The sequence below is a fragment of the Orbicella faveolata genome, unplaced genomic scaffold (assembly GCF_042242905.1).
Source record: "Orbicella faveolata isolate gen_17 unplaced genomic scaffold, um_ofav_v1 contig_1, whole genome shotgun sequence".
NCBI classification, from domain to species: Eukaryota; Metazoa; Cnidaria; class Anthozoa; order Scleractinia; family Merulinidae; genus Orbicella; species Orbicella faveolata.
Window position 1 is genome coordinate 6,129,782 of NW_028301536.1, and position 27,719 is coordinate 6,157,500.

The window sequence follows — 27,719 nt, forward strand, 5'->3', positions numbered from 1 at the left end:
TCACAATGGCTTCCTAAGCCGTGATGAGAAGGTTTACATGTATATAAGCAATATCTTCCATTTGGCGCGGAAATATGCTCGGATATTTGTCCGCGGATAATATCCGTTCCGAGAAGCGACCAGTTCTCTGAGAGCGAAGTAATTTTCTAATGAACAATGAAGTAACATCAATATTGGTGAGCGCTGTAAAATTTGCAGAAACCTTGAACCTTCGGGGCAGGTTCAGTTTTGGACAAATTTGTGTCCAAAATCAGTTCAAAATTAAGTGCGGCCGAATCTATGAGACAGTCGACTCCCGATAACTCGAACCTTGCACTAACTCGAACCGAAATTGCTTGCCCCCTGGATTTCCGTCATACATTTCCTGTAACTTTACCTTTACCTTTTAGAGCTGTATTGCTTTATTTTCACTCGACGTCTCTATTCTGTAATTAAATTTGATTAAAATGTACACTGCATGAATAAAAAAACATCAAACACCGTTGTTCCCAACTCCCGACAACTAGAAACTATATCAGTTTCCCTTGAAGGTTCGAGTTATCGGGAGTCGACTGTAGTAAAGCCGGAGAAAAACGTGAGAATAAAATGAGGTGACACGCGAGGACACGCGACTCTTAGTACGCCTCACGTGCCTGTAATGACCAGCGGCTGTGTCCTTCAAGGGAATGCGTAGAATAATACCGACCACGCGAGAATCGTTCTTTTTGTAAGATGGCGTCCATGGAGAAGGAGTTTTTCTGGGGTAAGACTTCTTGTTGATGCTATTCGGCCGTGACTATAGTCTTATTTTAAAATCCGATCCACCACAGGCTGTGAGCTGAGCAAGGACAGAAAGGAACACAGTTGGGACTGTGAAGACGAAGAACTCAGTAAGGCAGATATTGAGCAGAAACTGGTAGTATCTCAGGTGCGTTTATCAACGTTCCACGTGCTTACGACGTTTACTTAGCTAAATGGTGTTTCTGCAGTCGCTAAAGTTTTGTCGATGTTATCGATTAGCAATATAGGTTTAAGAGCTGTAGGCACTGTTAAGGTAATCATAATCTAGGAGCTGGTCAGGCTAGCGCTGTTAAGATTTGAATTAAGTTTATTTGCAGGGAAGAACTTGTTGACAAAATATTGAACAATTTTCCGTGAAATGGTTGAAGTGTTACCACACTCGTGTTGAAAGGGCAGGTGAAGCAATATCTTGGTTAAGAGCGTGAAGTTAATAAGGGAACTGATATTTAAAGCTACATGTAATGTCAGAGATGTTTAATAGCTTAATTTGCCTGACTGCAAAATCTACTAGCCCCCTGGCTATCAGACATAACTTTTTTTGCATGCTGCCCTGGTAACCAGAGAAACCAAAGGAAAGTGTTGGATAATAAATCATGACACATTTGATACTATTTAGACATGATTATTTGTTTTTTCAAGATGTGTTTCTGCTCAGATCCAACAGACAGTATTCGTTCTTATTCTCCCTTTTGATATTTACATGTACATCAACGATTCTCATTCTGCAGGCTTGTCTAGGGTTAAAAGCCAAAGCAAATGAAAAAAATCTGGTGCAGGTTACGACAACAGATAGTAGTGATAGCATGGTTACATTCACAATTCTCGCCTTAACGTCTGGAAAAACTGATCAGGTTTAGTATCTTTGTTTGCCGTTTTTGCAAATACTATATTAAGCCATTGATTAAACATTATTGTTATAATGACTGCATAATTTTTGCTGTTTAGTATGTATATAATCATTACGAAGCTTCCAAACTTTGGTCACTCTTTGTCGTATGTCACACACTTTCTGTGTACTTCAGTTTGCATTTGCTCCTCAGTGTTTTAGCTGGTTAATTTGGGATGCTAGAGAGTAAACTGAAATATGGTTGATGAAGTGTAAATGTATGGTCAAAAGAATTATTAAGGCGATGACAAATAAGGAAAATACTAAATAAATACAATGTGAGCAAAACAAACTATTAAACCTTTCAGCACCCTCTCAAAATTTCTTTACATAGAAGTACAACAGTAGACATGATGTGTGTCAGTTAAACCTACGATGTAGTGAATATACAGGTTAAATTATAGCCTTGTTACATTTTGTAAACACAAATTTCTCTGTAGCTTAGTGCATAAACCTTGGGAGGTCATGTAGGAAAGAATTCTATTGGTCCTGAAGTCATATTTGAACAGCATATTGTTTCACTACTGAGCTTATAATTTACTATATCTTTCTTATTATTATTTATTGCTGATGTTTCCCTTCTTTTATAGTGTCGACTTAGTTTGGCATTCCCATCCTCAGCCACCTTTAAACTCATCGAGGGTAAGAGGACTGCTCAGTTTTCTGTTAAAGCTGTTTTCTTAGAAAATACATGTAGGTCCTTGCATTTAATTTGTGCATTCATGAACCACTTTTATTATCATGTATGATATAGATACATGTAGGACCCTGCACACACTCTGATTGGTCAAAAACCCATTTTTTATCAGAGTGTAAAACATAAAAAAGTGCATTTTTTGCCACATTTCCTCTATTATTATAAAGCAAATGAAGAAGCCTAAGCTGTGTATTACACTGTGATAAAATACTTCCGACATTTGAGAACACTCGTGTTTTCAAATGCCTGTCGTCTTTTATCACAGTGTAATACACAGCTTGGGCTTCTTTATTTGTTTAATAAAACTTACATGTAATGATATACCGAGTGGTAGCAATTTATAAATTGATATCCCACATACTGAAAAATATTTCACTCATTCACCGTGCTTGCTCATGAAATATTTTTCAACACTCGAGAGAAATTTTGTATCTCCATGCATGCACAGCCATGTAATATCCTCTATACATTTAATAGCAACAACAACATCATACATGAATTTTTTGTTATGGAAAACCAACAGAAGTTAAAATATTATCAATAACAGTAAGCCTTGTACAGCATTAAACTAACCTACATTGTCTTTGGGGTCTTTCCATGTGTCAGTGCATACATGTACACCATGAGAAACCTTGACAAGATCAATTTGTCCCGTAATATTACCTGAATTGTGTTACAAGGTACATATACCTGTATGTGTTACTTTTAGACAAGATACGATGCAGTAAATTGTTGGGTTATTTAATGACGTATTTATTGCATTTTTTCAGGTTCTGGACCTGTCCATTTGACTGGCTCTGTTTACCAAGGTAAGACTGGTTTTAAGGCACTGTTGTTTAGTGAAGACGTATACACATGTATACATGTACAGTACATGTAAAAGTTGCATTTTGTGTTTACCTATCAACTGTCATGCAGTTGCTGTACAGTCTTTCATGATGATGCTTCTACCATTTTATTCTTAACATTACTATTTGCAGAACTATATTTATTAGATGATGATGATGAAGAGAGTGATGAAGGTATGCATTAACCTAAACAAATTAATATCTGGTTTGTAATTAAAATCACATGAAACGTTTGCTTAAACAAATAGCTTCTGAGACTTGTTCTGTAGTTCTGGTTGGAGACATGAGTACCAACATGGAGTTGGAGAACCTATGCTGTATTGTTTTGCCTAATTTGAGAACAGCAGACATTTCGTTTGTGTGTAGAACATGTACATATATGTAGTAGAGCAAACTATACATAGATATTAATTGATAATGTTGAAAAGTAAAACAGACAAAAAACAAACAAACAAACAAACAAACAGGCAGCAGTTCTGGTTTATAATCTCCTTGGGTAAATTACTTTTCGAATGAACAAAATGCTACATGTACTTGGTTCTCTTCGAAGTTAATCTGTTCATTAATGTCATTGAAGGTAGCTACACACGGGTACTTGTCCCAGACTTTTTTTCTGTTTAGTTTAGACTCAAATGGCTGTGAAATACATGTTGCATGTATTTACTGTACCCTGAGAGAGAACAAAAGTTATACAATGTTGCTGTAACTGTTTAAAAGCTGCTGTAGTAATATTCGTACAGATGTTCTGAACATACATGTATTAGTGCAGAGTTTTCAGTGAGCGATTAACAGTTGTATCAATTTTGCTATTATAGATGGTGATGAATTAGTGAAATCAGAGGCTAAAGTTGGTTCAAAGGTACATTTTACAGGAATATAATCATACAGTAACTAACTCGGCTCTGTGCATCCTATTGGTTATGAGCTCTGATTCATGAATAGTAGTGATAAATGCACAGTTTTTGTTCTCAGTAGGTCTTGTATGTGTTATGTCAAATGCTCAAAATTCACTCCCAGGCCTCATTTGCAAGCGTGGAATTTTCTCAAGCTTAAAGCACCTTCATGTTGTTTTCATATGAGTATTCTTTTTCTCTTTGCTACTTAGAAACCATAGGGAAAAAATAATAATTAAAAGATCTTTACAAGTCATAGCGAAAGCATGCGAATGTGCTGTTTGACTTTGGTTGTAATTGACTGGTATGGCTTGTCAAGAGTGTTGTATGCCATATTTCATAATAAGCACTTGACTGCACTTTGTACTTCATTACATTTCTACATTGTAGACAAATGCAAAGTGAAGCCTGGAGAACTGGACATCTCATTAACATAATAGGCTTTGAGAAGTGATGGACAATCTTTATTATTTTATTATTTTTATCTGCCATGGGAAGAAATTGAGGGGTGCCCTTTTGTATAGTTACATCTAATGTACATTTGTTGTGTCGCTATTGTTCATGATCACTAACAAGGCAAGCTTGTTTACTTGTAGAAAAGACCTCTTGCATCCGAGACTCCCAAGGGACCACCAAAGAAGCTTGCTCGTGTTGAAGTTGGTAAGAATTTGTTTGAACCCTTGTACAGTATTGTGATGCCATAAGGAATGATTAGATGCAATGTTCATTGTAAGCGGCTTTGTGCTACAACATTCAGGGCTCCAGCCTTGCTTTCAAGGTGTTCTTTCTTCACATATACAGCAGCTTTTGTGATCATGGACAGTAGTCAGCTTCTCCAGTTTTTCACTTGCGGATTGCGACAATTGTTTTGCAAATAATAAATCACAGTTGTTTTATTGTCCATAACAAAACAATCCTGCACAATTGATTTTTTTTTCTGGCACAATTTGGCCCCAAAATCCAGCACAATATGATTTTTTCCCGCACTCTTGTCAGAAGCCCAGTCAGATTAACACAACAGGCCTCATGTGTACAAAGTGTAGTAGATCTAGATAACCTTATTTACTACAAAAAAAAGCTATCCAAAGGTCAAGTGTGGATAAAAGAAGCTGTGATCTCAGCTGGATAGTGATTAACCCTGGGATAGCAGTATCCAGTCTTTGAGCAAATTTGCCCAGTAGTTCTGGGACACTAGGCTAGGGGAAAATGTACATGTACCTCTCAGATTAAGATTATACATGTACATGTACAAGGTCTATTGCCATGTACAGGTATCAGGCAGCATCATGCCATGCTAGTTCAAGAAACATCTAACAACGTATTCCTTGCAGCTCTAGAGTACAACCAATACTGTGGAATGTTAATAGAGTGTGGTATTATAGTGATTGTGCTCCTTTATTTGAACAAGTTACATGAAGTTAGTGGCAAGATGCACGTAATTCACCTACACTGTAGACCATATTTTTTTTTTTTAGGTGAAGAGGAGAGTGAAGAAGATGAAGATGATGACGATGATGATGATGAAGATGAGTCAACTGAAGAATCCACAAAAGTGGCAGTCGATAACAAACAAAAACAGAAAAACACAGAGGAAACTCCAAAGACAGCTGTAAGAAATGTTCAGACATTGATTGTTTGTCATTTAACAGAACATTGGGAATTTTGGTTCTGTTATGTCATGTACAGTTGTATTTTAAAAAAAGGCAAATAAATAAACTTTGTTTCAAGCCTTTAGCTACACATGTAGTTAAATACAGGCATACCACTCAAGCAGAAGTGAAATAAACCCTATTTAGCTTTAGTTGTGTAACTACCTGCATTAGGAGTTTATCCTCTCTAAATAAAGATTGATTGATTGATTGATTAGCCTGGACATTTTTTTGATTTTTCTACTTTTGTTGCAGAAAAATAAGCCAGAAGATAAGGATGTCCAGGTACAGAAGAAGGATGCAGAGGAAGAGAGCGAAGAGGATGAGGACAGTGAAGATGAGAGTGATGATGATGACGATGAGGAGGAGGAGTCAGGGGAAGACGAGTCTGAAGAGGATGAAAGCGATGAGGATGATGATGATGAAGACGAGGATGAAAGTGACGAGGAAGATGAAATTACCACCAGTCTGACGGCAAAAAAAACAGTTCAGGTTTGAGGGAGTGACAGAGCTAATCTTTGAAGTCTTTTTAATTTTGAATGTTATTCACGTACATGCAAATACATGGTACCTCCAATAAAAAAATAGTAAACACTCCTCCTTGGATGTAAATACTGTTGTACTCGCCTGTCATTATAATAACTAATTTTGTACATTATTATTTTTTACAGAAGGAAGCAAAAGGAGCGAAGAAAAAGCCAGTCACTAATGTAAGTACACTTGTACGTGAATTGTATTATTACCAATTTTATAATCTTATCTAAGGCAAGATGTGCTGATGGACTGTGCATGTACAGTGTATGTGTATTCAAATACATGTACATGCACAGGCAGACCACTCCATGTGTTCATGGTTAATAATTGAAGGCTTTCGTGCAAAAAGGGCATATATAGCTCTTTAGGCCGATTTTTATTTTTTGCAGGATTGAGCTAATTTTTGGCCGACTGACTTGTTTTGTCCTCGTATCAAACCGACCTCGTATCGAACTGGTAAAGTCCGGCCGATCAGCGTCTTATTCGCTTGCGCTAATGAAACAACAATAAGAGAATAGTGTAATTATACATGTATGAATAATAACACTTGTATCGGTTCGAACAACTAGTGGCAAATGGCACGCTTCTGTGTCTTCATTGTGTAGCAAAACAAAAGGTTTCTTTTGTTTTTCATTCACAAACAGATCTCCAAAAGATACCCTTGGAAAACTGAGTTTTTTACCACTTTATTTCTCGAAAACGAAGCGTAAATCAACAAAAACAATTATGCAACAATGCTTTTCATGTCAAAACAAGTCAGTCTGCCTAAAATTAGCTCAATCCTGAAAAAATTAAAATTGGCCCAAAAAGCTATATACGCCCTTTTTGCACGAAAGCCTGCAATTTTTACATGAAATGAACAGAATCTATGAGAGTTATGACTAAAGCTCTGAAAATTGCGTATCTAAATTACATCTTGGTCTGAATATCCCAATAAAGCTAAATGAAAGAGTAATCGACTCATGTGTGGTGTTTTTTTGCCTTCCTGGGCCGTCTGAAGCGTTATTTTACTAGATTACTTTTGGCCAGATACTGGCAAGAGGAGAGAGGGAAACAAAGCTTGCAACTTGGCGGCCTTCAGCTGCGACCTCCTCCACTTCAAACTGGGATAAACACCAAAATACTGAAAATCTCACCTGAATGGCGATGGTTGTTGATAGATGAGATTTTTCTTTATCTCTTTGCCAAATTTGAGCTTCATCCCTCCAATGTTTTTCAAGAAAATTGATGCTGAAATCAAGAATACAGCATTCTCAATATGATTGGTGCCAAACTCAGTGACCAAAGGAATTCAAGGCATGCAGGCCGTTTCAAATCTACCAATCAGCACTTGGCATACCACAGCAGCCCACCACAATGCCAAGCTGCAAGCCTTGTCTCCCTCTCTAGTCTTACCAGTATCTGGCCAAAAATAATTTCATAAAAAAATACCTCGCATGGCCCAGGAAGGGAAAAAAAAATCAACACCGTAGAGTGGTCTGCCTGTGGTATGTGCATGCACAGTCATTTGCATGATTACATATGCACTCATGTGCAGGGTTCCAGTGCACTCCATTGATACTCAAGCACCTGCTACATGTAAGTAGGCTAATAAGGTGTATTTAGAGGGGAGTACACATCTTTTTGTGTACATGTAATTTTTCCACTTCTTGTAGGGAGTAGTCAAAGAAGATAAGAAGAACAAACAAGAAAAAAACAAGACACCAGCTCAACAGGTTAAAGGCCAATTTACAGTAGAACTACATATATAGATATACATGTACAGTACAGTACCTTTGATTTGGCAGCAACAGCAACTAGACTTTCACTCTGACTTTTTATTGCAATCATTATACTCTGGTCTGGTTTTTTTTCCCTTTGCACAGCATTGGCAACAAACCATTTGTTTTATAATAATTTTTGTAGTGGGGAAACTGAAAAAATGGACTGCGTTATAATTATTAACTAATGATGGGTGGTAAAAAATGAGCAGCCCTGCTCTTTTTGTTGGATAGTTCCATTCCGCTCTCTCTCCAGGTGCAAGTGACAGACGTTCTGCCAGATGCTTATGTTTGTCTTGAGTCACAGTTACATATTTCTATCATTATTTTCTAAATAAAGTTTATCTTGTGTTCTCAGCAGCCACGTACGCCTAAAACTGGTGCAAACAAAGATGACGCAAAGAAATCTGGAAATAAAACTCCTCAATCAGTAAGACACTGTGATAAGATAAGAAATGCTCTGTAGACGACTTACATGTACCTACAGTGTACTGTAGTACAGGTTCTGCAGCTGGCTACAGACTGTCACTGTTAAGACTTTTGGAAATAAAATTATGTACATGTCAAAATGTGAGATTGCATATACAGTGATACACAACTACGTACATATCCATGTTGTCAAAATAAAAAAAATACTGCACAGGTCTCCTGCTTATTATCATTTTGTACGATGTAACTTACCAACTACAATACTAGGTATGAATTCATGTCTTTAGCAATGCAGCTACATGTAAGGAAAAACTAGGCAGGCTCATTGACAAAATCAATCAGCTTTTCAGGCCTATTTACCTTCAAAATTATCTCAAATCTTTGTCATAAAATGGATAGAATGTTTTCGTGTTATTTTTCAACACAAATCTCGATAAAGTTAGTACTTTTGTTAAATTACACTGGCCTTACTTTCCTGTAAAAATAACACATTGAACCTGAGAGCTAGAAAAATCACACGCGGGATGAACTGTAAGTTATGTGTATGTCTGTTTTTTTTTTTTTTTCAGCTCGACATGGACAAAATAAAAGAAAAGTTACTGAAGGTTAGTGAGGTCTTAACTATACAACAACTTAGGACCTAGGTGCTACAGATCTCAGTTGCATGTCTGTGCCAGTGCACTGTTCCAACTCGCCATGCTACCTAAGGCACATTGCACCAAATACGCTGTAAACATTCATTTTGCATCCAACTTAGCTGTACAAGTTGATGAATTCTTGTCTTTTTTTTTTCTTCAAGTAACCATAACAATTGTTACATCATGCAAATTTTACTTTGAGATCTTCATAAATGGCTGCTAAACTAATCTGTCTAAGTCTGAAAATGCAATATCCGATGCTCCAGTTTGAACGCGTAATACCTGAAAATCACTATTTCCTTGATTAATGAATATCAGATGGTAAACATGGTATCCTTCGTCTAACACGGGAAGAGATAAATCCAAAAGTATTGTCAAATTTGCTTGAAACGATAATGGGTTGAGGTGTGGGGCAAGAGGTCTCCCGTAGGTGCCACACCCTTTTCTCGCTTCCAATCCCCTCTTGTCTAGAAATGTTGTCCCGCACTCCCTTTCTGACAAACAAGAGGGAAACAGACTGCATGGTCTAAACTCTCACCTTGCCTTCGATTTGATCTGGACATCACAAAAAATCTCAGTCAATAGGTGTTGATTGTATTTCTGCTTTGTTTTCAGACGCCAAATCTTCCAAAGAAAGTGGACAAATTTAAGAACTACTTGAAGCATTCGCACAAAGTCACAGATGAAGCTGTAAGTACTTCCAGTCCTTCTTTTACATGTCACTCTTACTACTCTTACAGTGATCATCACTTTATCTAACTCGAGGATATAAAATAATTAATTAATTGATATAACTGGTAAGAAATGATGATGTGAAGATAATTAAATCTTGTTAATTACATGTAGGCAGTGACTGAAGTGGTTCTAGGGAAAAAAATTCGATTTCCCATAACGGGAGTACTGTACATGTACGTTCAAATGAGACAAGCTTCAGGCGTACTTTTATACACTGTAACTCGAAAATGGTTATTTTTAAGTAGACAGGTGAAGGGAGAATATGCTAAGTTCTTGCTATTGATAGGCCAAGGGGATGCAAAAGTCTACTCATGTATCGATTTTAGTATAGTTCCGTTGATAAGGCGGACTGTTGTCGAGAATGAATGCAATTTGGGGTTAGTCAGTCTGTTTCGCTTTATATTCATTTAACTTTGGTCAACCGCAAGGTCCAAAGAGTATCCTCCCAATGGAGCACGAAGGAAGTCAACCAACCCAAACCAAAGGTTGATTCCAGTAAAACGTGGCCTTAGTTGTACCATCGTCTGCCGAACTAGAGGAAAACAAAAATCAACGCCCTACCTTACCATGCAATGATTCTTGATCCAGAAACGCGACGGAAAGATTCTTTAACCGTTTCAACTGTATTTGGATTTGTATTTTTATTTCTCCTGGTCTCCGGAGAGATTAGTGTAGCTTCCAGGCTAGATAGAATCAGACAGGAGTCTTTAGTCGAGACAGAAACGCATTATTTCATACGCTTATTTTGATCACGCGCGCGTTTTATATTCCTCAAGCAGGCCTGTTTGTTTCTTTGCAGGAGTTAACGAAACTCTGGGACTGGGTAAAGGCGAACAAGTGACACAAAGGCCTGGCGTTATTATTCAGAAAAATTAAAGAACGTTTTATTAAACATTTTGCTTCCCTTGTTTTTAATAAATTCGTTTTTTTTTTATCTTGTTCAGTTTGGACTGGTGGAGGAGTGGGACTATTTTCCGAAATAACATCGTGGGTTTTATTGTAATTAAATTTTAAAGGCAGTTTTGAATCAACTTGCTCGGGGAGGATGGTGACAATTTCATGTGTTAGAAGCGGGACCGAGTCAGTGCATCCAGGAGACTGTTGGTGCGTTCCTCCCATCTCCCTCCCGCGCCCGGCTTTTGAGTCTCTTTTGGTCTCGCTATAAGTAGTGGCCAGAGTACGTCGGGCAAAGTCGCCTGATATTCCGCGGAGCGCGGAGCGCAACAGAAAGGTGTGATTAGGTATTAATAGTTTGGCTATTCTTGCGTTCAAGGTGTCTGCGTGCAGTTTTTCCCGAGCCGCCGAACATTTTCATTTTAGCGGTTAATCAGATCGAAGTGAAAAATGAAGGGGGAAAAAATCACTAGTTATTGACGATGAAAGAAAATCTTAATCAATAAATCTTATATTTACTATAAAAAAAATACCAATGACTTAAACTACGCTGTATTACAAATGGGGTATGCAAGACGAAATCAATTCTGTACGTTTGGTTTTGGAATAAATCGCAAAAACAAATAAACTAGTTTTTGCGTAATGATTATAAATGGATGACAGATGGATACTAAGTCGGTGATAATGCTTGCAAAGTCGTTACAAAATGTGTCTTGAGGCCTAGAACGGCTTGGTTTTGATTTTTAGAGTTGTTTCAAACATCGTGAAAACGACCCGACGGACTTTTTTAAAGTGTTCACTGCACATGCTCGGTAATGCAAACGAGTTTATGCGAAGGTTTGAAAAACCATGTTAACCTGGCTTAATTGGAACACTACGCACATTGTACTTTGTTTTAAAGGAACGTAATAGCGTTAAACGAAAGCGTTAACATAAAAAGAAAAGAGTTCAACTCTCACAGAATTGATGTGTGACTCTGTGGTGACCTACAATGAATTATATGTCCAGCCGTTTCAATGTCTGGACACCAATATGGCTGCCGTGACGTCATGTGAAAACACCTGTGTATTCTTGGCTCAACAAGCCCAGCTTTATTTAGTCTTGAGGTGATACAATGAAAGCTTGATTTTTAACTCACAAGCCATTTTTTTTTGGATGAGGACGCGGAGAAGGGGAAAAAAAATTACAAGATTGGGAAAATTTGACCACGGTGATGGAATGCCACAGTTAAGGGTGGTCTCATAAGAGCTATTCCTTCAGCTTATCTTGATTTTTACTAACTACCCTATCAACCGGGAGGTGCGGTGGCCTCACTGTTAGTGCGCTCGTCTCTAGACTCGAGCGGTCTCGGTTCGCATCCTAGCAGGGACATTGCGTTGTGTTCTTGGGTAAGACACTTGTCTCTGAAAGTGCTCTTTACGCCCAGGTGTATAATAGGTACCGACGAATTTAATGCTGGGGGGCAGGGGTAACCCTGCGATGGACTAGCGTTCTATCCAGGAGAGGGGGGAGTAGGAATATTCCTAGTCGCTCCATGCTACAGAAACAGGAGATATATAACTCCAGCCTGATGAGCCAGCTGGCTCCTATGCATGAAGAGTAAACCTTTATCTGATGTGCTATATCAACGTCACGTGAATGCTGGAACGACTGGCAATCTTGCGTGGAAATGTAAAACCACGGTGTAGTAAATTTAATCACTTGCATCTCTTATTTCATGTATTTAAAAGTTAAACCACAAAAACAGAAACGGCGGGAAATACAAAGAGCGAACAAATATTCCTAGTTAAGTAATAATAGATAAACGGTTTTCTAATATGTTTATTTCATCATTTACATGAAGCACTTGATCAGCTTTGATTAAAATCTACTTGTTTCCAGTACATATACACATAATTATACATAATGTTACACATAGCCCTAGCGTGACGGATTGACACTGAATCATTGCGTCTACGTCGCCTCAAAGAACCGCGCCCCTAAACCTTTGTTACACAGATTTATCCTGGATTACTAGTAAGCATATTCCACTTATGAAAATGGATCTTTCCCTGTCTATTTAAAGTGTCTTAGCGTTAAAACCAATTGTTTTTTTTTTCTTTTTCATATTGAGAAGAAGCAAATAGCCTGAAGTTACCAAGTAAAGTTTACACAAGGCTCGTTTTATTTTCGCGAGGGTGACATGGACATTACTGTGGGCTCTTACATAAACCTTGCTTGACTAATCATATTAACAAATAAAACATGATATACTTAAAGTTCATACAGACCTTAAAATACGGTTAAGCGATAAATAACAAACAAACAAACAAACAAACAAACAAAAAAAGGAAATGTTGCAAGATTGTGTTGAAGATATCGAATTTCTATAAATTAGGATTGATTGAAGAAACGTCTTGGAAATATGGGAAAGAAAACGATTGATGATAGCTTTTATTTCAGCTACTATAAGAAGTGTTATATAACTACTATACAGTTCACACCCCCGCCTTCATTACAGAAATAATCTTTGGCAAAACAACTACTCTACGCGGCTGAGAAATTGCCGATACCTCAGTCTTTTATTGCCTGAGGTAAATTAGAATATTCGTATGACGAACATTCGTATAGAAACTCGTGGCTTACAGTGCCAGATATATTTTGAACGTATAGCGAATTGTTGAGAAAGATTAACAAATTACAGCGATTGACATTGCTCATACTTTTTTAAATTTACATTTAGTAGGACAGTTACACCACTTACAATACTCCAGCTACTTAAAAAACAGTACAGCATAGACTTAACTTCGAAGCTACAGCTACAGCTATTTACAGTACTTTTACAATACTCCCGGGAGGGTACTCCCAGAAAAATTGGATGGGGGTGTGCGGCTCGCTTCCCAGAATCCTTACCCTATTTATGACAAAAATCTGCGATATTCAACATCCTTAAATCAAAACTCTGTTTCAGACCTACGTTATAATAAGTTCCCTAGTACAGTCCAAATGTTAAATTACCGTAAACATAATTTGTGAAGGGCTTTTGTTGATTTTCTTTTCGATAATGATGAAAAAAGTGGCTTCTTCTTAAAAACATACCCATATCAAGGCTAGAGTGCAAAAAGCATACCTTATTTATGACCAAAATGGCCAAGATCAGCTGAAATCGATGCCCTATTTATGACGAAAACGGCTGAAAAACCATACCCTTTGGGGCCGCACATACCTGTAAGCCCATATAAGGGAGTACCCCTCCCCCATCGGGACAATACTACGGCTTCTAACAAATACTAACATTACTAACTAAACCAGCGTACTAATGAACCGTGTAACTCATTGCTTACAAAATCGTAACATAACTTACATTGCTATCTTAAACATGCAGTACTTATATTGCAAAATACCGTCACAAGGGCAATAGAAAGTTACACAGAAAGAAATATATTGCCCACTCTTGACTACTGTTACTCTATAATTAAATAACAATCTTGCTAAAAGTATTCAGACACTTAATATCCATCTGTATAAGCATTATATATTATATATATTTTTTCTCTCTCTAAAATGAAGTTTCACTCTGTGTGCTATTCTTCATTGTCACACCATTCGTCTCCTTTCCGTCCTCTGTAGGAAGGGAAAAAGCGATAAAAATGTATTCACTGAATTTATAAATATAAGGTTTCGAAGAGGCTGTCTTTCAAAGGGTCAAAGTGTATGCGACAATGCCGAGAAGCATTGTGGGTATTGATAATTTACTGTAGCTCAATCGAAGCTTTTTTTCGGCGTGATAGAAAACTGTACAGACACGTGAATTGATGCTTTATCTTTCCATGTTGCTATGACACCGCGATCCTCAATCAAGTGTAGTAACGATAAACTATTATGGCTACAGTACTCATGATACCTTTCGGTATTTTCGACTAGGGCCGTTGTTAAGCTGCTCCAGCAGTACAGTATTTCTTTGAGAGGAGTTGAAAATTGGTACTTTTAATGGTGGAAATAGTATAAGGAATATGAATATGAATTTGACGGAATATGTGTTGTGTCAATACTGCACTAGATGAGAAACATCTTGAAGAAAAATCGAAGAAAGAAATGCATGTTTCAGTAAAGCAGTAGAAACAACAAACCAACAACAACAGTTGTTAACCCATGTTACGGTAAAGCACATCAGTATCATACTGGCAAGATGGTGGGGGTCCTTCACAAGATGTGATCATGAGAATCTAACGCGTACCAGAATCATGTAGAATGTTGACTCTGGAGATTCTTTCCATAACAGGTGTTGTATTGGGATTGGAGGCTGGTGTTGTTCTTGTCTTAGAATCTGCTCTGGGTTTTGCAAACAACTTCCGAGTAGCATCGCGAAGCTTAAAGACATTGAAATATGAATTAGTACTTGTTTCGTTTTCCTGTGCATTTTATATTAGGTGAGCACGATTGGTTGAAAGGTTCGACGACAGCGGCATTGTTTCTGAAAAAACAAAAAGGTGTTTCTTTACAGTATTCCCCTCTTTATTTGGCCATCTTGAATCAATTTTCAACTCGTGATTGCGTGAGCAAGTTACGGGGTTGTAGTGATGAATCAGATTATGCAAACTGGGGTTGGTTGATCATCTGTTAAACTTCCCATCTCAATTCCGCTGTTTTTCAGGTGCATATATCGTTTGAAATCTCTAGGATAATCTGTTACGTAACTGCGAGTGTTGTGCTAAAAATGGAACTGTTAGTTCAAATAACTCAACTTCAACTTCTGGTGAATTTGTTGATCAGCGAAAGTGATAGTGATGGTTCAAATTGTGTTATGACGTTGGTTAAGAGTTTTTAAATAACCTCCCTTTTGTTGGTATGAAGTCTAGAAAAGATTTCTGTGAAAGTTTGCTGTCAGAATCATTATTTCAGTTGAAGAAACTTTGGTTATTGCTTATTGTAATTTCTCCTCTTTAAAATGGTAACATTAAGTGGGGCAGAGAACCAGCTGACACCACAAAATTTCGCTGAGGGATGAATGAACAGGTATTAAAAATTTCAACATTGCGTAGTAAATAGTCTTTTCAAAATTCTGAAGAAAAACTCTCAGGATGACGATGGCATCCTTCCTTAACCCCGAAACATGAGTCCCCCCGTGCACACCATTGACTTATGTTACCTGGTCATCAAGGACACAATGAAAGATGAAAAACACAACTCCCTGTAGAAATACAACGGCAACAACGCAGAAGAGCAAGTTAGTTAAAGACGTTGACATGAATAAAATTTCCTCAGGCAACCTTGCAGTTCTTGTTTTAGAACAGATTAAGGTTTCTAGCTAAAAAGCAAAGAAACGAAACAAACGAACAAAAAAACAACAAAAAACATAAAAAATAAACTAGGGAATGAGGAAGTTATGCCAATCTGTGCCTTCAAATTGCGGAAAGAAGGTATCTTAGTATCACTACAGTTTTTTTTCTTTTTCTTTCTTTTTTTTCCTTTTTTTCTTTTGGATCGCAGTCATAAGCTTTAAAAGTTCAGCAAGCATAGTTATCGGCGTGGCTCGTTGACTCTAGCTTCCTTTCCAAAAGGACAAGTAACTCAGACAAAAATATGTAGAGATAAGAAAACAAGCAAACACTCAAGTGAAGTAAGGAAAGGGTCTCTCTATATTTTGGAAGGGTGGTCTAACTTAAAATAATTATATTTCAGATATCGCTCACAAGCTTGCATAGGGTGAAGTATTTGTACGAAGAATTTCATTATTAGTTTCAAGAACTTTGCAGCTTGTTCACGTGCCATGATATTACAACGAAACAATTAACATTTTTTCAAAATCCCCGTTTAGGATGACGTATAGCCAGGTTAGTTTATTACCCTTTAAGTTACATCTAAGACTTGAAGGGTCATATTTTTAGGGCATGATTAATCACGTAACTGCTTAAAACTGAGTTAAACATCGGAAAGTTTTATTTCGTATCTAAATAAAAAATTAGAAGCCGTTTTGTTTTTTGAAGAAAAAGACCAAATCTAGAAAAAAACTGATCAAAACATCATATAAAAGCGAGACCCATACCTTAATTCAGGTGAGTAACAAAGAAAAACAACAACAAGAACATACCTGTGTGGAGTTGAGCAAAATGAAAACGTATCCCAAAGCAAGATGGAACTCGACAAAAAAGCCCACTACATATGTGACACCCAATAAGGGGAGTAGGGCGACAATGCTTCTTAGACCTCTCCTGAGAAGTTTGAAAATATGGGAGGCGTTGTTAAAACAAATAAAATTAAATGTAATTTCTTTAGTGAACGAAACATATAAGCTCGTGTTCCTTATACACAAAACTGACATGCTTTTGCGTTCAGCTATTGAAATCTCGATACTGTGGAGAACTGAAAAGACAACAGTTTTAATTAAAAAAGCAAGACACCATCTGTCGACATCTGCCTGCGTGGAACAGCCTGTTAACGCTATGGTAGTACCGGAGCCGGCTTAGAAATAGATCGATCATGTCACACTTTTTACCTTTAACTTCTAAGACAAAATAACTTAGAGTCAAAATAATGGTATTGGGTGTTCTCTCGTAGATGTGTTGTCCTCACACAGGTTCGTTTTATTAAGCCGAAGTCAAGGCATAAATGATAATAACACTGTGAAATAATATGTTTCAGTGCCGAATATTCAAATTGTTATAAAACCCATCTATTACTTATATATGTAGTAGAAAAGAAGCTCCTCTATTAAATTTTCTTCAGTGACTTTAGTTTAACTATGGTTTGTTAGGACGCGTTAGTTTTATTATATCAGCTTACTTGGTAACTTTCAAGTGGTCGTTGCTGTATTTGCTACCTATTTTCCCAAAGATTACACGGAGAAGAATCGCAAACAACATCATATTTGCCTGCCAGAAACAAAATAGTTAATTAATTAATTTATTTATTAAAAATAACCTGAAAAACGTTATACTGGGCAATTCTCTAATAATTGAACCAGGGCTTGGAGGCAAGTTCAAATAGGGGAAGCCATGAGTGATGGGACTCTTATTGTTAATACTGTTGGTCGATCTTGGATGCTGGATTGTGTCGCCATGAACGTTCAAGGGTTAACGAACTCTTTCACATACCACAAGTATGACTAAAATGGGTCCTTTATAAATCCATAGACTTCCGTTTATCCAGCATCTGTAAAAAGACAGGAGAACGACAGATTGCAGCATAGCATTGCACATTCTTTTTCAATAAAAGTCGTCATTTGCTCTTTTTTTGACCAGTCTTCCAGACAAGCCAGTGTCAGTTCAATTCGTTTTTCTTTCAGGTGATTTTAGTTTCATAGTTAATGTCACATTAACGTAAGAATAATAGCATTGAATTACGGGCCGATTTACTGGTCTTAAGTAAGTAGGTACTTAGCCGTTGCTAAGTAAAATGCTTGGTAATATAACCGCGTCACAATTAGTCATATCACAATTATTTTATGGATTTTAGCTTTGCACCTTTTGGACTTAGTTTATTTCATACTGCATCATGATTTGAGTGCTTTTGCGTTTGGTCGGGTCAAACAATGTGACCTAAGTGGCGGCTTGGGCGTGGTCGTAGTCGTGGCGAGGTTCTCATGTATCGCGCCAAATGCAGCACCGATCATAGTTACTAACTATGCGCCTATGAAAGAAAGCCTAGAAATTATGATTAGCTGGGAGCGAGGAAGCTCTAAAACACGAGTACCAAGGGCGCGAAGATGATGAGTGCAAGCTCCGCACAAGGACTACCCGAAAGTCTGGATGACTGCTTTCAGTATAAGAAAAGAAGAATCATACCTGGTGCGCAGTATCTCAGCAGTAAAGTTTAATGAGCCACAGGTGATGTCCTTATATGAAGCCTTTCCCATATTAAAGGTACTGGGTCTTATAGCTGCTATTAATCCAACTATGACTGCCGGAATTCCTGGAGTAAGAGAGAAAGGGAAAAACAGAGTCTGTTATATTCTCAGATAATTCTTCGCTTACTTTGCGAAGAGTGCTTCGTTGACTTCAACTCACTGAAGGGTAGATATACGTATTATACATTTCTTCTTTTATTCTCGATTAGGAAATGAATACAGAAAGGTTATCTTCAAAATCGTAAGAAATGAGTACTTACCCCATCCTATAACCAAGTATGCAACGTACTGTCTTTTCACTGAGAAGACTTTAACCAACTTGATGTACAGGTTTATTCCTTCTACAAGCATCCACGTGAACAACGTAGTGTGAAAGAAGAACTGAACGACTGTCACTGTCGAACATAGGGCCTGGAAAAACGAACAATTGTTTGCAATAGTTGTGTGCCATTGTTTCATTGCGGAGCTCCGGCCCCCCGAAGGGCTGCCAAGCGGAGCACCACAACTATAGCAAGAGAACTACATGCACACGTAAAAACAGAAAGCCATGCAACTTGGTTTCCATGGTCAAAATGGCTAGCGGCATGGATCGCGGGCGCGTGCGCCCAACGAGGACGAAATACGACGACAACATCGCTCAACATGGCGGCCATACTCCAACTATAGGTCGACCAAGGCACACAGCATCTATGATATTAAACATTCAATTTACGATCAATTGACACCGTCAAAAGAAGGTATCTGCTGACCAGAATCATGTGACCATATTGTGGGCTCAGCATTAAAGCTTATTGAGATCTTTTTTTAAACCAGGCCCTGGTTTTTCGATTGAAATGCAAGCGAGATTAACTTATTGTAATCAGGAACTCCACTTTTAGGCCTGCCTAAATACATATATCATATTAATTAATAGCTGCCGTGACGGTTTTTTCTGTCTGTTCAGCAGGAAAGTTTCAGTTTCCACTCTCTTTTTTCTTTCAAACTGCAGTTTAAAAGTAGATCACGAATGAAAGACGCTATTTGTTTGAAGCAGGATTTTCGAACTTTTCTACATACCACATGATACCGTCTTGAAGCAAACAAGCTTTTGTCCAAAACATATACGAGATTTCCAAGGCCCAGGGACAAGAGGAGATTCTTGTGTATAAATAGCCTCTCTGACGTTTTTAGCCTGTGTAATAGAATCAATCTCATGTTAACTTTGCGACTACAGATTCCAACTTGGCATCTGTTTCCTATCTTGCAACTTATAAGTCGTGTTTCGTGAATCTCCACATCTATTTTTTTTTTTTATCTCGTTCCAATTTTACTCTGCGGATGGGATTGGGGAATGCCCTCGTTGCACTTGTTTGTTTAAGTTCGACAAAAAATTGTCATTCACTGTTCTGGCGTAAATATGGCCACTTGTCTGGCGTTTATTTGTCTCAAACAACCAAATTAAAGTATTTCTAGTTTTTGATGGTATCTTCGACAAAGACGGGACACGAAAATAAAACACCAAATGGCAAATCGAACCAGAAGATATTTGGCTGGAGCTGGTGAGGTGGAGGAAAACTTGAAAGTTAAGATAGGAGGTAGCGCTGCTGCTGAACGGGAAGGAGGCCGAATATGGCAGACGTGCAGGCCAAATAATAGTAACTTTAAGCCCACCTACTTGTATCCGATTAGTGACTCCTAATTAAGGGATGGGTCATTTCCTGTTCCACCTTGAAAACTGAGACACGTATTACAGTTGGCCAAGAAAATGGCTCGATATAATGTTTGTTTTACCTCAATGCTGTCAGCAGTATGAGCGCCAGAATAACAGCTGATATTGAAATACATAACAGCACTAGCTCCATGTTGCTTTGAATTTTCTCGTGCCTGATAGATTCTTTTGACGCATCTTGGTTATAAACGAACACACCCGTTCCCTAAAAAAAGATAGAAGAGGGGGACGTGATCTGGAAGCATGCATGCCAACAAAACAATGTAAAATTTGAGATAGAAGGTACCAACGAATAGAGTTTTGACACCGGCCGTTATGCGCAACATTGTAACAAACCACCTCAAGCAAACTAGTACTGATAACGCATCTCTTATTCAGACACAATTTTTAAGAGATAGGAGACATTTTGACTGCGTGTATTTCTATCATGTTAGAACGAGAAATGCTTTGGGAACACAACCCGCAGGCGGTTTTTTTCCCAAACTTCTTCGAGCTCCCCCTTGACTTTCGCGAATGTTTCAATTGCTATGATGTTAGAAACACTGCGAAAATGTATTTATTTCTTTTTCAGCGAATACTGTAGAACAAAAAGGGAAAATTCTAGTTTATTTTGATTATAAAAATGTAAATTCTTTTTGCTGACGCCTTTATGTCAACAGCTCAGGCTAGGTTTCTGTTTTCATCGGCTTTAAAGAAGTACGGCTTTTAACGCTAGCTTTTTTACGGGATGTTTTCTAAAATGTATTTGGATAAAATTTCAATCATGTTGATTCGTGCTTGTAATTTGCTTTACCTCGTTAAACTCCACACTTGTGCAGTTATTAGCTCTCAAGGCGTCCATTATTTGTTGATTGGTAAGCTCCTTTGTCTTCAATGAACGGTTTGCATATGGCAAAAAAGTAAATAGGTAAGTATAGATGTAAAAATAAATAGAAGTCTTTTTGTTTTCTACTTTCGACATTATGACAACATATATGTGGACTGGTATAGATTTTAACCACAACATGCTACGAATGTTATAAACGATAAGTGAGGGTTCAAACTTGGTGGGGTTGAATCTATGGTAACATTTCCACATCTCAAAAGAAATCATTGACTATGGAAAGTGGATGATGAAATTCATGTCAACCTGTTAATTTCAATTCACTCAAGCTCATTCCATGGGATGAAGAATTTTCTTATTACCCGGACCTACTGCGGCTGACTTGTGCCTAATCAAATCAGCATATGTTCAAGAACTTTGTCGGTGGATGGATCCCTGTATCCTTAAGGCATATCCCAAAGCTTAGTTCTTAAATACTCTAAATGGATCAGTACCATTGCCGATTATTATCTGTGCTATATTTCATACTTCGGAATATCAGTCATCGCAAAATTATCTAAGGTGTCTGCTTTCATAAGGTATTTCTTATAGAGCCGTTGCTTGGGTTTAGTCCATTTGGCTTGTCATTTTAATTTCTGTGCACAGGCTGGTAATCAAGTTTAAATACTGCAGACGATAGGCCCAATCCACACTACGCCGGATAAATTTGAAAACGGAGGTTTGACTCTGATCAACGCATCAAATGTTTTACTCCAAACTTCGAGGGGAAATTTAAAAACGCAACAGCCACCGGTTATTTTGGAATTATGTCCGAGGAAAACTCGGTCAGGGAACATGACTATCGTGACGTCATCGTTTTCGAGAAGCTCCGTTTTCAAAATGTTTCCTTCTACACGAAATGCCGGCTCTTTCAAATTACTCCGGTTTAAGGGTTTTGAACCGCTCCGTTTTCGTGACGGATTAGTGTGAACGGTAGGCCTAGCCGTAGATAAAATTTCTCTGGCGTAGTGTGGATGCTGCCTTAGACATACATGACATGCACTTGACTTACCAAGTTTTCATTTTTAGTTATATTCTTGCTTGGGCTTGTCTCGTTTCTTATAGTCACATTGTTGCTTTTGTTGGTAACTTTTGAGGTAGGTTTAATCACCTCTGGTGGTATACGTGGAGCCGTATTTAACTTAACAATCAGTTTTTCCCTTGCTATGGTGAATGTTGGGGCAACTGGTTTGAAGTTATCTACTACGTTGGGCTCTGTTCTGTGAAATTTAAAGAAATTATCAGTGTAAATTGCTGCTGTTAGTGTGACCTTCAAGTTTTGTTTATAAAAAGAAAATGACATTTGGCCAGAAACAAACGGCTGCGGCTTTAGTTGCGCAAGCTCACAACTTTAACGGCGGCCCTGAGACTTGAACACTTAAGTGATATGACTGAAAACTTTGTAACAAATCTCAATATAAACGGAGCCGAAAAAGCATTTTGGCAAGGAAGTACCACTTCGATGAGGACTGAGTAGTGCGGCTAACTCACCAAGTGATCAGAGTTACGAGAGAGGAACTGGCGCCTAATGCGGGAGGAAAACAGTATTTAAAACTAATGAGCTAGCATTAACAAGCAGTCTTTATTCTTCATCTCCTCTATGATCTTAACTGCCAAGAATAACTGACCGTCCAGCTATCTGGGATGTGATCGCAGTGGTTATTGAAACCTTCAGTACTTCCTTGCATACGGCATGTGCGCCTGAAATTTGAATTGAGCAATTAGGAGTCTGCAAGCAAGAAAAACTTACTGCCCTAACGATGAACTGCATGTTAACTGGAAAGACGTTGAAGCCGGGCAATTTTTCTCTCTGGAGACGGCATTTAATATTTACGAAAAGGGATTTATGATTGCAAAAACCATATCAGATTGTAAAAAGTGAAAAATATGAAACATTTGTGTATACAAGCTTTAAATTTGGCGCCAAAAATAGGTCGCCCGCGTTCTACCATTCGCACTTCGATCGCTGTCGTCAGGTAGGATAATAGTTGTATTATTTTGAACAAAATATGTTGTTTTCGTGAAATTAAGCCCAGAATTCTCGAGTTGAGTATTAGAAAAGGCCAAAGCAACTCGAGCATTACATTTATTTTTTATTTGCAGCGATAGAAGGGACTATTATCGTGTCGTTTCGCAGTAGGATGACTCTGTTTTGATTGCCGTACGTATTGCGGGCGCAGCTACCGTATGCAAGGTTGCTTTTACACATAAACTGGTACTAAATAGCACACGCATCATAACTCACGTCAGATCCCGGACACGTTGATATCTTAGACTGGCACCAGTATTGTAGGCTGTAGTGTTTTTAGGAGCCTGACGTAGGAATTCCAATGCTTTATCCGCCAGAGAGTTTCGGTCACCTGCCTTTAGAAGGGAAAATTTTATTCGTGAGTAATCTTTAGACACACCAAGAGTGGTGTGCAAAGTGATGTATAAATGTAGAGGTAAATACCTTTGTTAGGTAGTTTCATGATGAACTGACAGACACACGCGACAAAAATGCACTTGTTTGTCACTCTTAAACAACCGAGGTAATTTGAAAACTTTAAATATCCGTGCAATCCACTGTAGATCGAGTAGCTTACCAACTTAGGCTCGCAAAATGGCTGCGTCCGACCAAAAATAGAAGAGAAAAGTACAGTTTCGATGAAGTGCTAAGAGTAAAACAAGCACACAAATGTTAGTTCACTAGAAACACGCGTGGAAGTGGTTTGATCTTTTTAAGGAGAGTATAAATGTTACTTGACCATCAGCTGAGAAATGACTTCTATTTCGACTGCTAACCGTGAGATATAAACTATGTGGCATTTACCGATAGCAGAGATATGGCCTGAAATTTTAACTGATAGCTGAGACATTTTCACTGAGAACTGAGATCCTAGTCCCCCATGTAGACCTTCTTTAACGAGAATACATGAAGGACTGAGTTTTTACTGTGCTTATAGCAGTCCGTGATAAGTATAACATCAGCAAGTTTTCATTCTACGAACAGTCTTCAAATGTTTAGGGATCGTTCTTAGCATTATGTATAAAATCTGGTGACTTCAATATTATGGAAATCAGAATTAGAAAGTACTATTTCTCTTTGTGTTTAACGATAATGAGGTAGTTACACGTAATACAAGGGAAAGGAATTGCTTTCGGGACTGCAGTAACGCGGCTTGCTTTAACCAACTTCGTTATTCAGGGCTAGAAACGTTTTCTAAATTTTTGGAACCAGAGAAATATTGTTTGCTACCCATCAATCGTTGTAGGTACCTCTCTGGGGAACAATCATAACTAAAGAAGGAAATTACGAGAAGGAAAGCCAGGAAGAGAGGAAAATACTTAAGGCCTGTTAAAGAGTAGAGAAGGGAAGGAGTTGCAGCAGAAAAATGGAATGGTGGGAGGAGTAAATGGGGGAATAAACGAATGAAAAAAAAAAAAAAAAAAAAAAGGAGAAATGTGGAAATGGTGGTTTCGTGGAATGGAGGAAAGATGGTTATTACGAGGAATGGAAACTGAAAAAGTTATCGCCCCTCAGTTAATGGGACAACAAAATCAGAACATTGTTTCGCTTGAACCCTCGACCCACTTGGGGGTTTTCAGTTCATTACAAGTAAGTCATTTGTATGTATAGCTCATACCTTACAGTACTGAAGAGCTATGTCAGCATTTTGGTGAGTGAGTGGCGTTAGTATGGTTGTTACAGCGTGGAACAGATCTTTGAACAAATCGAAAAAAGCTTTGGAATTGGTGAAGTCGCGTGCCTCCGCTGAAGTAGCCATTTCCTCTGACGCATTCATGAAGTTACTTTCGTTCACATCTGCAATCTAATCAAAAACAGCTTCGAAATTGACTACTGTTATCAACGCTTTGAATTTGGGAAAGGTATACCCAAACGATAATAAAGTATTAAATGGTCCAACACCGGCAACCGCTAAATAAGAGGACTTAACCCTCCGACGTACACAGACACTTGCCACCATCGTATAAAAATAGGGGGAGGGTGGATAGAAACCCCCTCCGGGATTTGCATTCAGCAAATAGCCTAGTCTTTAGTCAGCAGTCTTGGCTAACTCGACACTAGACAATTCAGTTCAGGCCATATTCCATAAGATACCTTATGAACTTTTGGGATTTAATCCTTGGGTGTGCAAGCAAACACATACCCCACCGTGCTTTGGGTGTGGAGAGGGCGGGGGGGAGGGGGGGGGGGAGGGTGAGGGGATGGGACTGGATGGTGCCAGTCCTTTTGGTGTTTCGTTGTACTAAGACATATCAAAATTATTTGGGTTATAGTATCAAGTTACTTCTCTATTAGCTCAAAACTTTAGAAAAAAACGCAATTGCAAGTTGACGGAAAAATTATTCAAAATGATAACAGAATGTAAAAAGACACCAATTATTCTGCATCTGGAGTAACATCTATTAACTTAGCTTTTAACTCGGTATGTGGGATCGGAAGAAAACGAATGGCTCAAACTTACTTTTTTCTCAAAGTACTCCACTAACGTTTTCTTTTCACAGTCGCAAGTATTCTTGTGGATCCAGACTGTGCCTCCAACTTTGCTAGTACACTTACTACCAAATGCTCCTTTAAATGTGAAATTTAGCGTATATAGATAACAATTAAATGCGTTTACTAGTTGGTTATGTCCGAATACGCCAACAACAACTAGGACTGCGACAACGACTACAACAACAACAACAACAACAACATTTCGAAATATGGGGAAAAAAAAGAATTCAATAAAAAGATCGTCTTTCATGAAATTTCAAAAGTATGACTCTTTCTTGCTATATCTCGATGAAACCTTTTTAGTTCAGCAATCATGACGTTAATTTGAAGCTCCCTCAGTTTCCATAGAGTGCACAAAACATTCCTTATACTGAAAAACAACTTGTGCTGACGAAACGCGAATTAAAAGCTAGAAAAAAGTTGTTGTTCCCACCGTATTTGTAGTTCTTCCAAACTTAATTTCACTCGTGTTTTTATCCCAGTTGTTATTACTTTATTTAATCTATTTAGCTTGGGCTAAACTAGTTGTTGCTATGGTAAGTTTATTTGGTCTTCCGGGCAAAAGAAGGCACCTAATCGCTCAGGCAACTTGCTTAGATCCAAGATATACAACTTATGAAAATTAAATAGGGTGTCACCTGTCCAGTTGGAGTTAATTAAAGAACAGTGCTTCATAATTTCTCCGTCCACTGGCGTTCTTGTCCAAAGAAAACCGAGTGACTTTTCTGGAGTACAGAAGTCTGTCAAAATAAGTAACTATATCGTATAAGTGGAACACGATAGAATAAGAGTTGAAATTGTACTTCTTGTAACAATTTTTGCATAATAAAAAAGAGAGAGAGAGAGGAAAAGAGGAAAAAGAAATTCTTCTGCTAGGAAAACGTATGCAGATTTCCATCCCAAGATAGAACTTCTCTTGATGCATCCAACAGGTTTCGCTCTCGGGATTGTGTGACAAATTCAAGGCATGCGCAGTTTAGTTCTACTAGGCAAATTTTACAAGCGAAAGTAAGGGAAGCAAAATGTAAAGAAATGTGAAACGGTCTACAGTCAAACCTCAGCATCCCTTAATCAATCCTCTACTGGACTTCTGGCCATAACGTTGACATAAACGAGGATGCCAGGTTCTAGGAAAAGCTTTGCTTACTTAATAAGTAGTGTCATGGTGAGGAAAATTCCCCCACTGAAGATTTTTCGTGAATTTTTCAATCTATCGTCTCGTCATACCGTAGGAAAATAATATGTATCGTTTACCAATCTATATTAATCTGTATATGTTAGTTTCTAGTTCCAATTTCGTCAAAGTCACCCTGCAAGCAGAGCCTTTTCCTATGGTACATATGTTTTCCTTGCAAAAAATAAAAAGAGATAAAAGAGGCTCTACTCGCAGGCTACTTCAAAGTATGACCTCTGTTTCCATTTTCCTCCGTTCTTACTTGCACAGTTCTAATTAAAATAACTTACATTGATCGCAGTTCCTCTCGTCTGATCGATCGCCACAATTGGGACGAATATTACATCTGTCGCCAATCGATCTAATCTCATCACCACTTTCGCATAGGAAAAGGCCATCGTTTGATATTAAAGACAACTCTCTTATTCCTATAACAAAAGGATGTAAAAGGGAATATTAAGAAAAGCCACGGCGACCAAAAAAATGGCAAACCTCCGAGAGACCGTATATCTAACCAACTGAGTCTCGAAACAAGAATGGATTTGTGTTCAGCCATAACTAAAACACACAGAGAATTCTTAGAACAACAGAAACACATCAACAACAACAATAATAACAACAAAAACAACAGAAGCAATACAATATGTATCGCTTTGTTCATTAGGACAGCGCTTTAATTATTATACCAACCTGGTATCGCACCAGTACACAGTACTCGACCGTTATCAACATAGCAACCAGGCCTTGCTTTTTCATTAGAACTGGTGCAGTAAAAATCGACGCCATTTTCCTTCCAGTGATCTCCATCGTAATAAAGTTGACTGTTCCAGCTACAAGCTAGGCAAAATGAAGATTGGTCCCTTTATCAGTTATGTAATCAATAAAAGGTAGATCGTAGGATCATGC

General features: G+C 38.0%; 2 protein-coding genes across 4 annotated transcripts in view; one reads left to right on the forward strand and one right to left on the reverse strand.

Moving 5' to 3' along the window:
• The first annotated feature begins 658 nt into the window (after positions 1–658).
• On the forward strand, positions 659–10,741 carry LOC110069247 (uncharacterized). 3 transcript variants are annotated; one of them, XM_089286670.1, is made up of 16 exons: positions 659–742; positions 810–907; positions 1,509–1,631; positions 2,257–2,308; positions 3,134–3,172; positions 3,344–3,385; positions 4,027–4,070; positions 4,701–4,764; positions 5,580–5,713; positions 6,009–6,245; positions 6,425–6,463; positions 7,943–8,002; positions 8,406–8,477; positions 9,046–9,081; positions 9,730–9,804; positions 10,649–10,741. In XM_089286670.1, the coding sequence occupies exons 1-16, from the start codon at positions 712–714 to the stop codon at positions 10,688–10,690; spliced, it is 1,188 nt and encodes a 395-aa protein (XP_089142796.1). In that variant the 5' UTR covers positions 659–711; the 3' UTR covers positions 10,691–10,741. The 3 variants fall into 3 exon arrangements, with proteins under 3 accessions (XP_089142796.1, XP_089142802.1, XP_089142792.1); XM_089286676.1 differs by having other exon boundaries at positions 8,409–8,477; XM_089286666.1 differs by having other exon boundaries at positions 9,730–10,741.
• A 1,805-nt stretch (positions 10,742–12,546) lies between these two features.
• LOC110064963 (uncharacterized) overlaps positions 12,547–27,719 on the reverse strand; it is a 29,940-nt gene continuing 14,767 nt past the window's right edge. The window contains exons 12-30 of the mRNA XM_089286657.1: positions 27,504–27,650; positions 27,104–27,241; positions 26,278–26,379; positions 25,608–25,714; positions 24,765–24,950; positions 23,724–23,792; positions 23,384–23,502; positions 22,151–22,358; positions 21,070–21,144; positions 20,339–20,481; positions 19,625–19,739; positions 18,829–18,979; positions 18,507–18,633; positions 17,817–17,874; positions 17,506–17,594; positions 16,814–16,934; positions 15,872–15,913; positions 14,960–15,092; positions 12,547–14,346 (exon numbers count right to left, since the gene is read on the reverse strand). Coding sequence (XP_089142783.1) covers positions 14,282–14,346; positions 14,960–15,092; positions 15,872–15,913; positions 16,814–16,934; positions 17,506–17,594; positions 17,817–17,874; positions 18,507–18,633; positions 18,829–18,979; positions 19,625–19,739; positions 20,339–20,481; positions 21,070–21,144; positions 22,151–22,358; positions 23,384–23,502; positions 23,724–23,792; positions 24,765–24,950; positions 25,608–25,714; positions 26,278–26,379; positions 27,104–27,241; positions 27,504–27,650 — 2,195 coding nt within the window. The 3' untranslated portion in view covers positions 12,547–14,281. The remainder of the gene's footprint in view (positions 14,347–14,959; positions 15,093–15,871; positions 15,914–16,813; positions 16,935–17,505; positions 17,595–17,816; positions 17,875–18,506; positions 18,634–18,828; positions 18,980–19,624; positions 19,740–20,338; positions 20,482–21,069; positions 21,145–22,150; positions 22,359–23,383; positions 23,503–23,723; positions 23,793–24,764; positions 24,951–25,607; positions 25,715–26,277; positions 26,380–27,103; positions 27,242–27,503; positions 27,651–27,719) is intronic.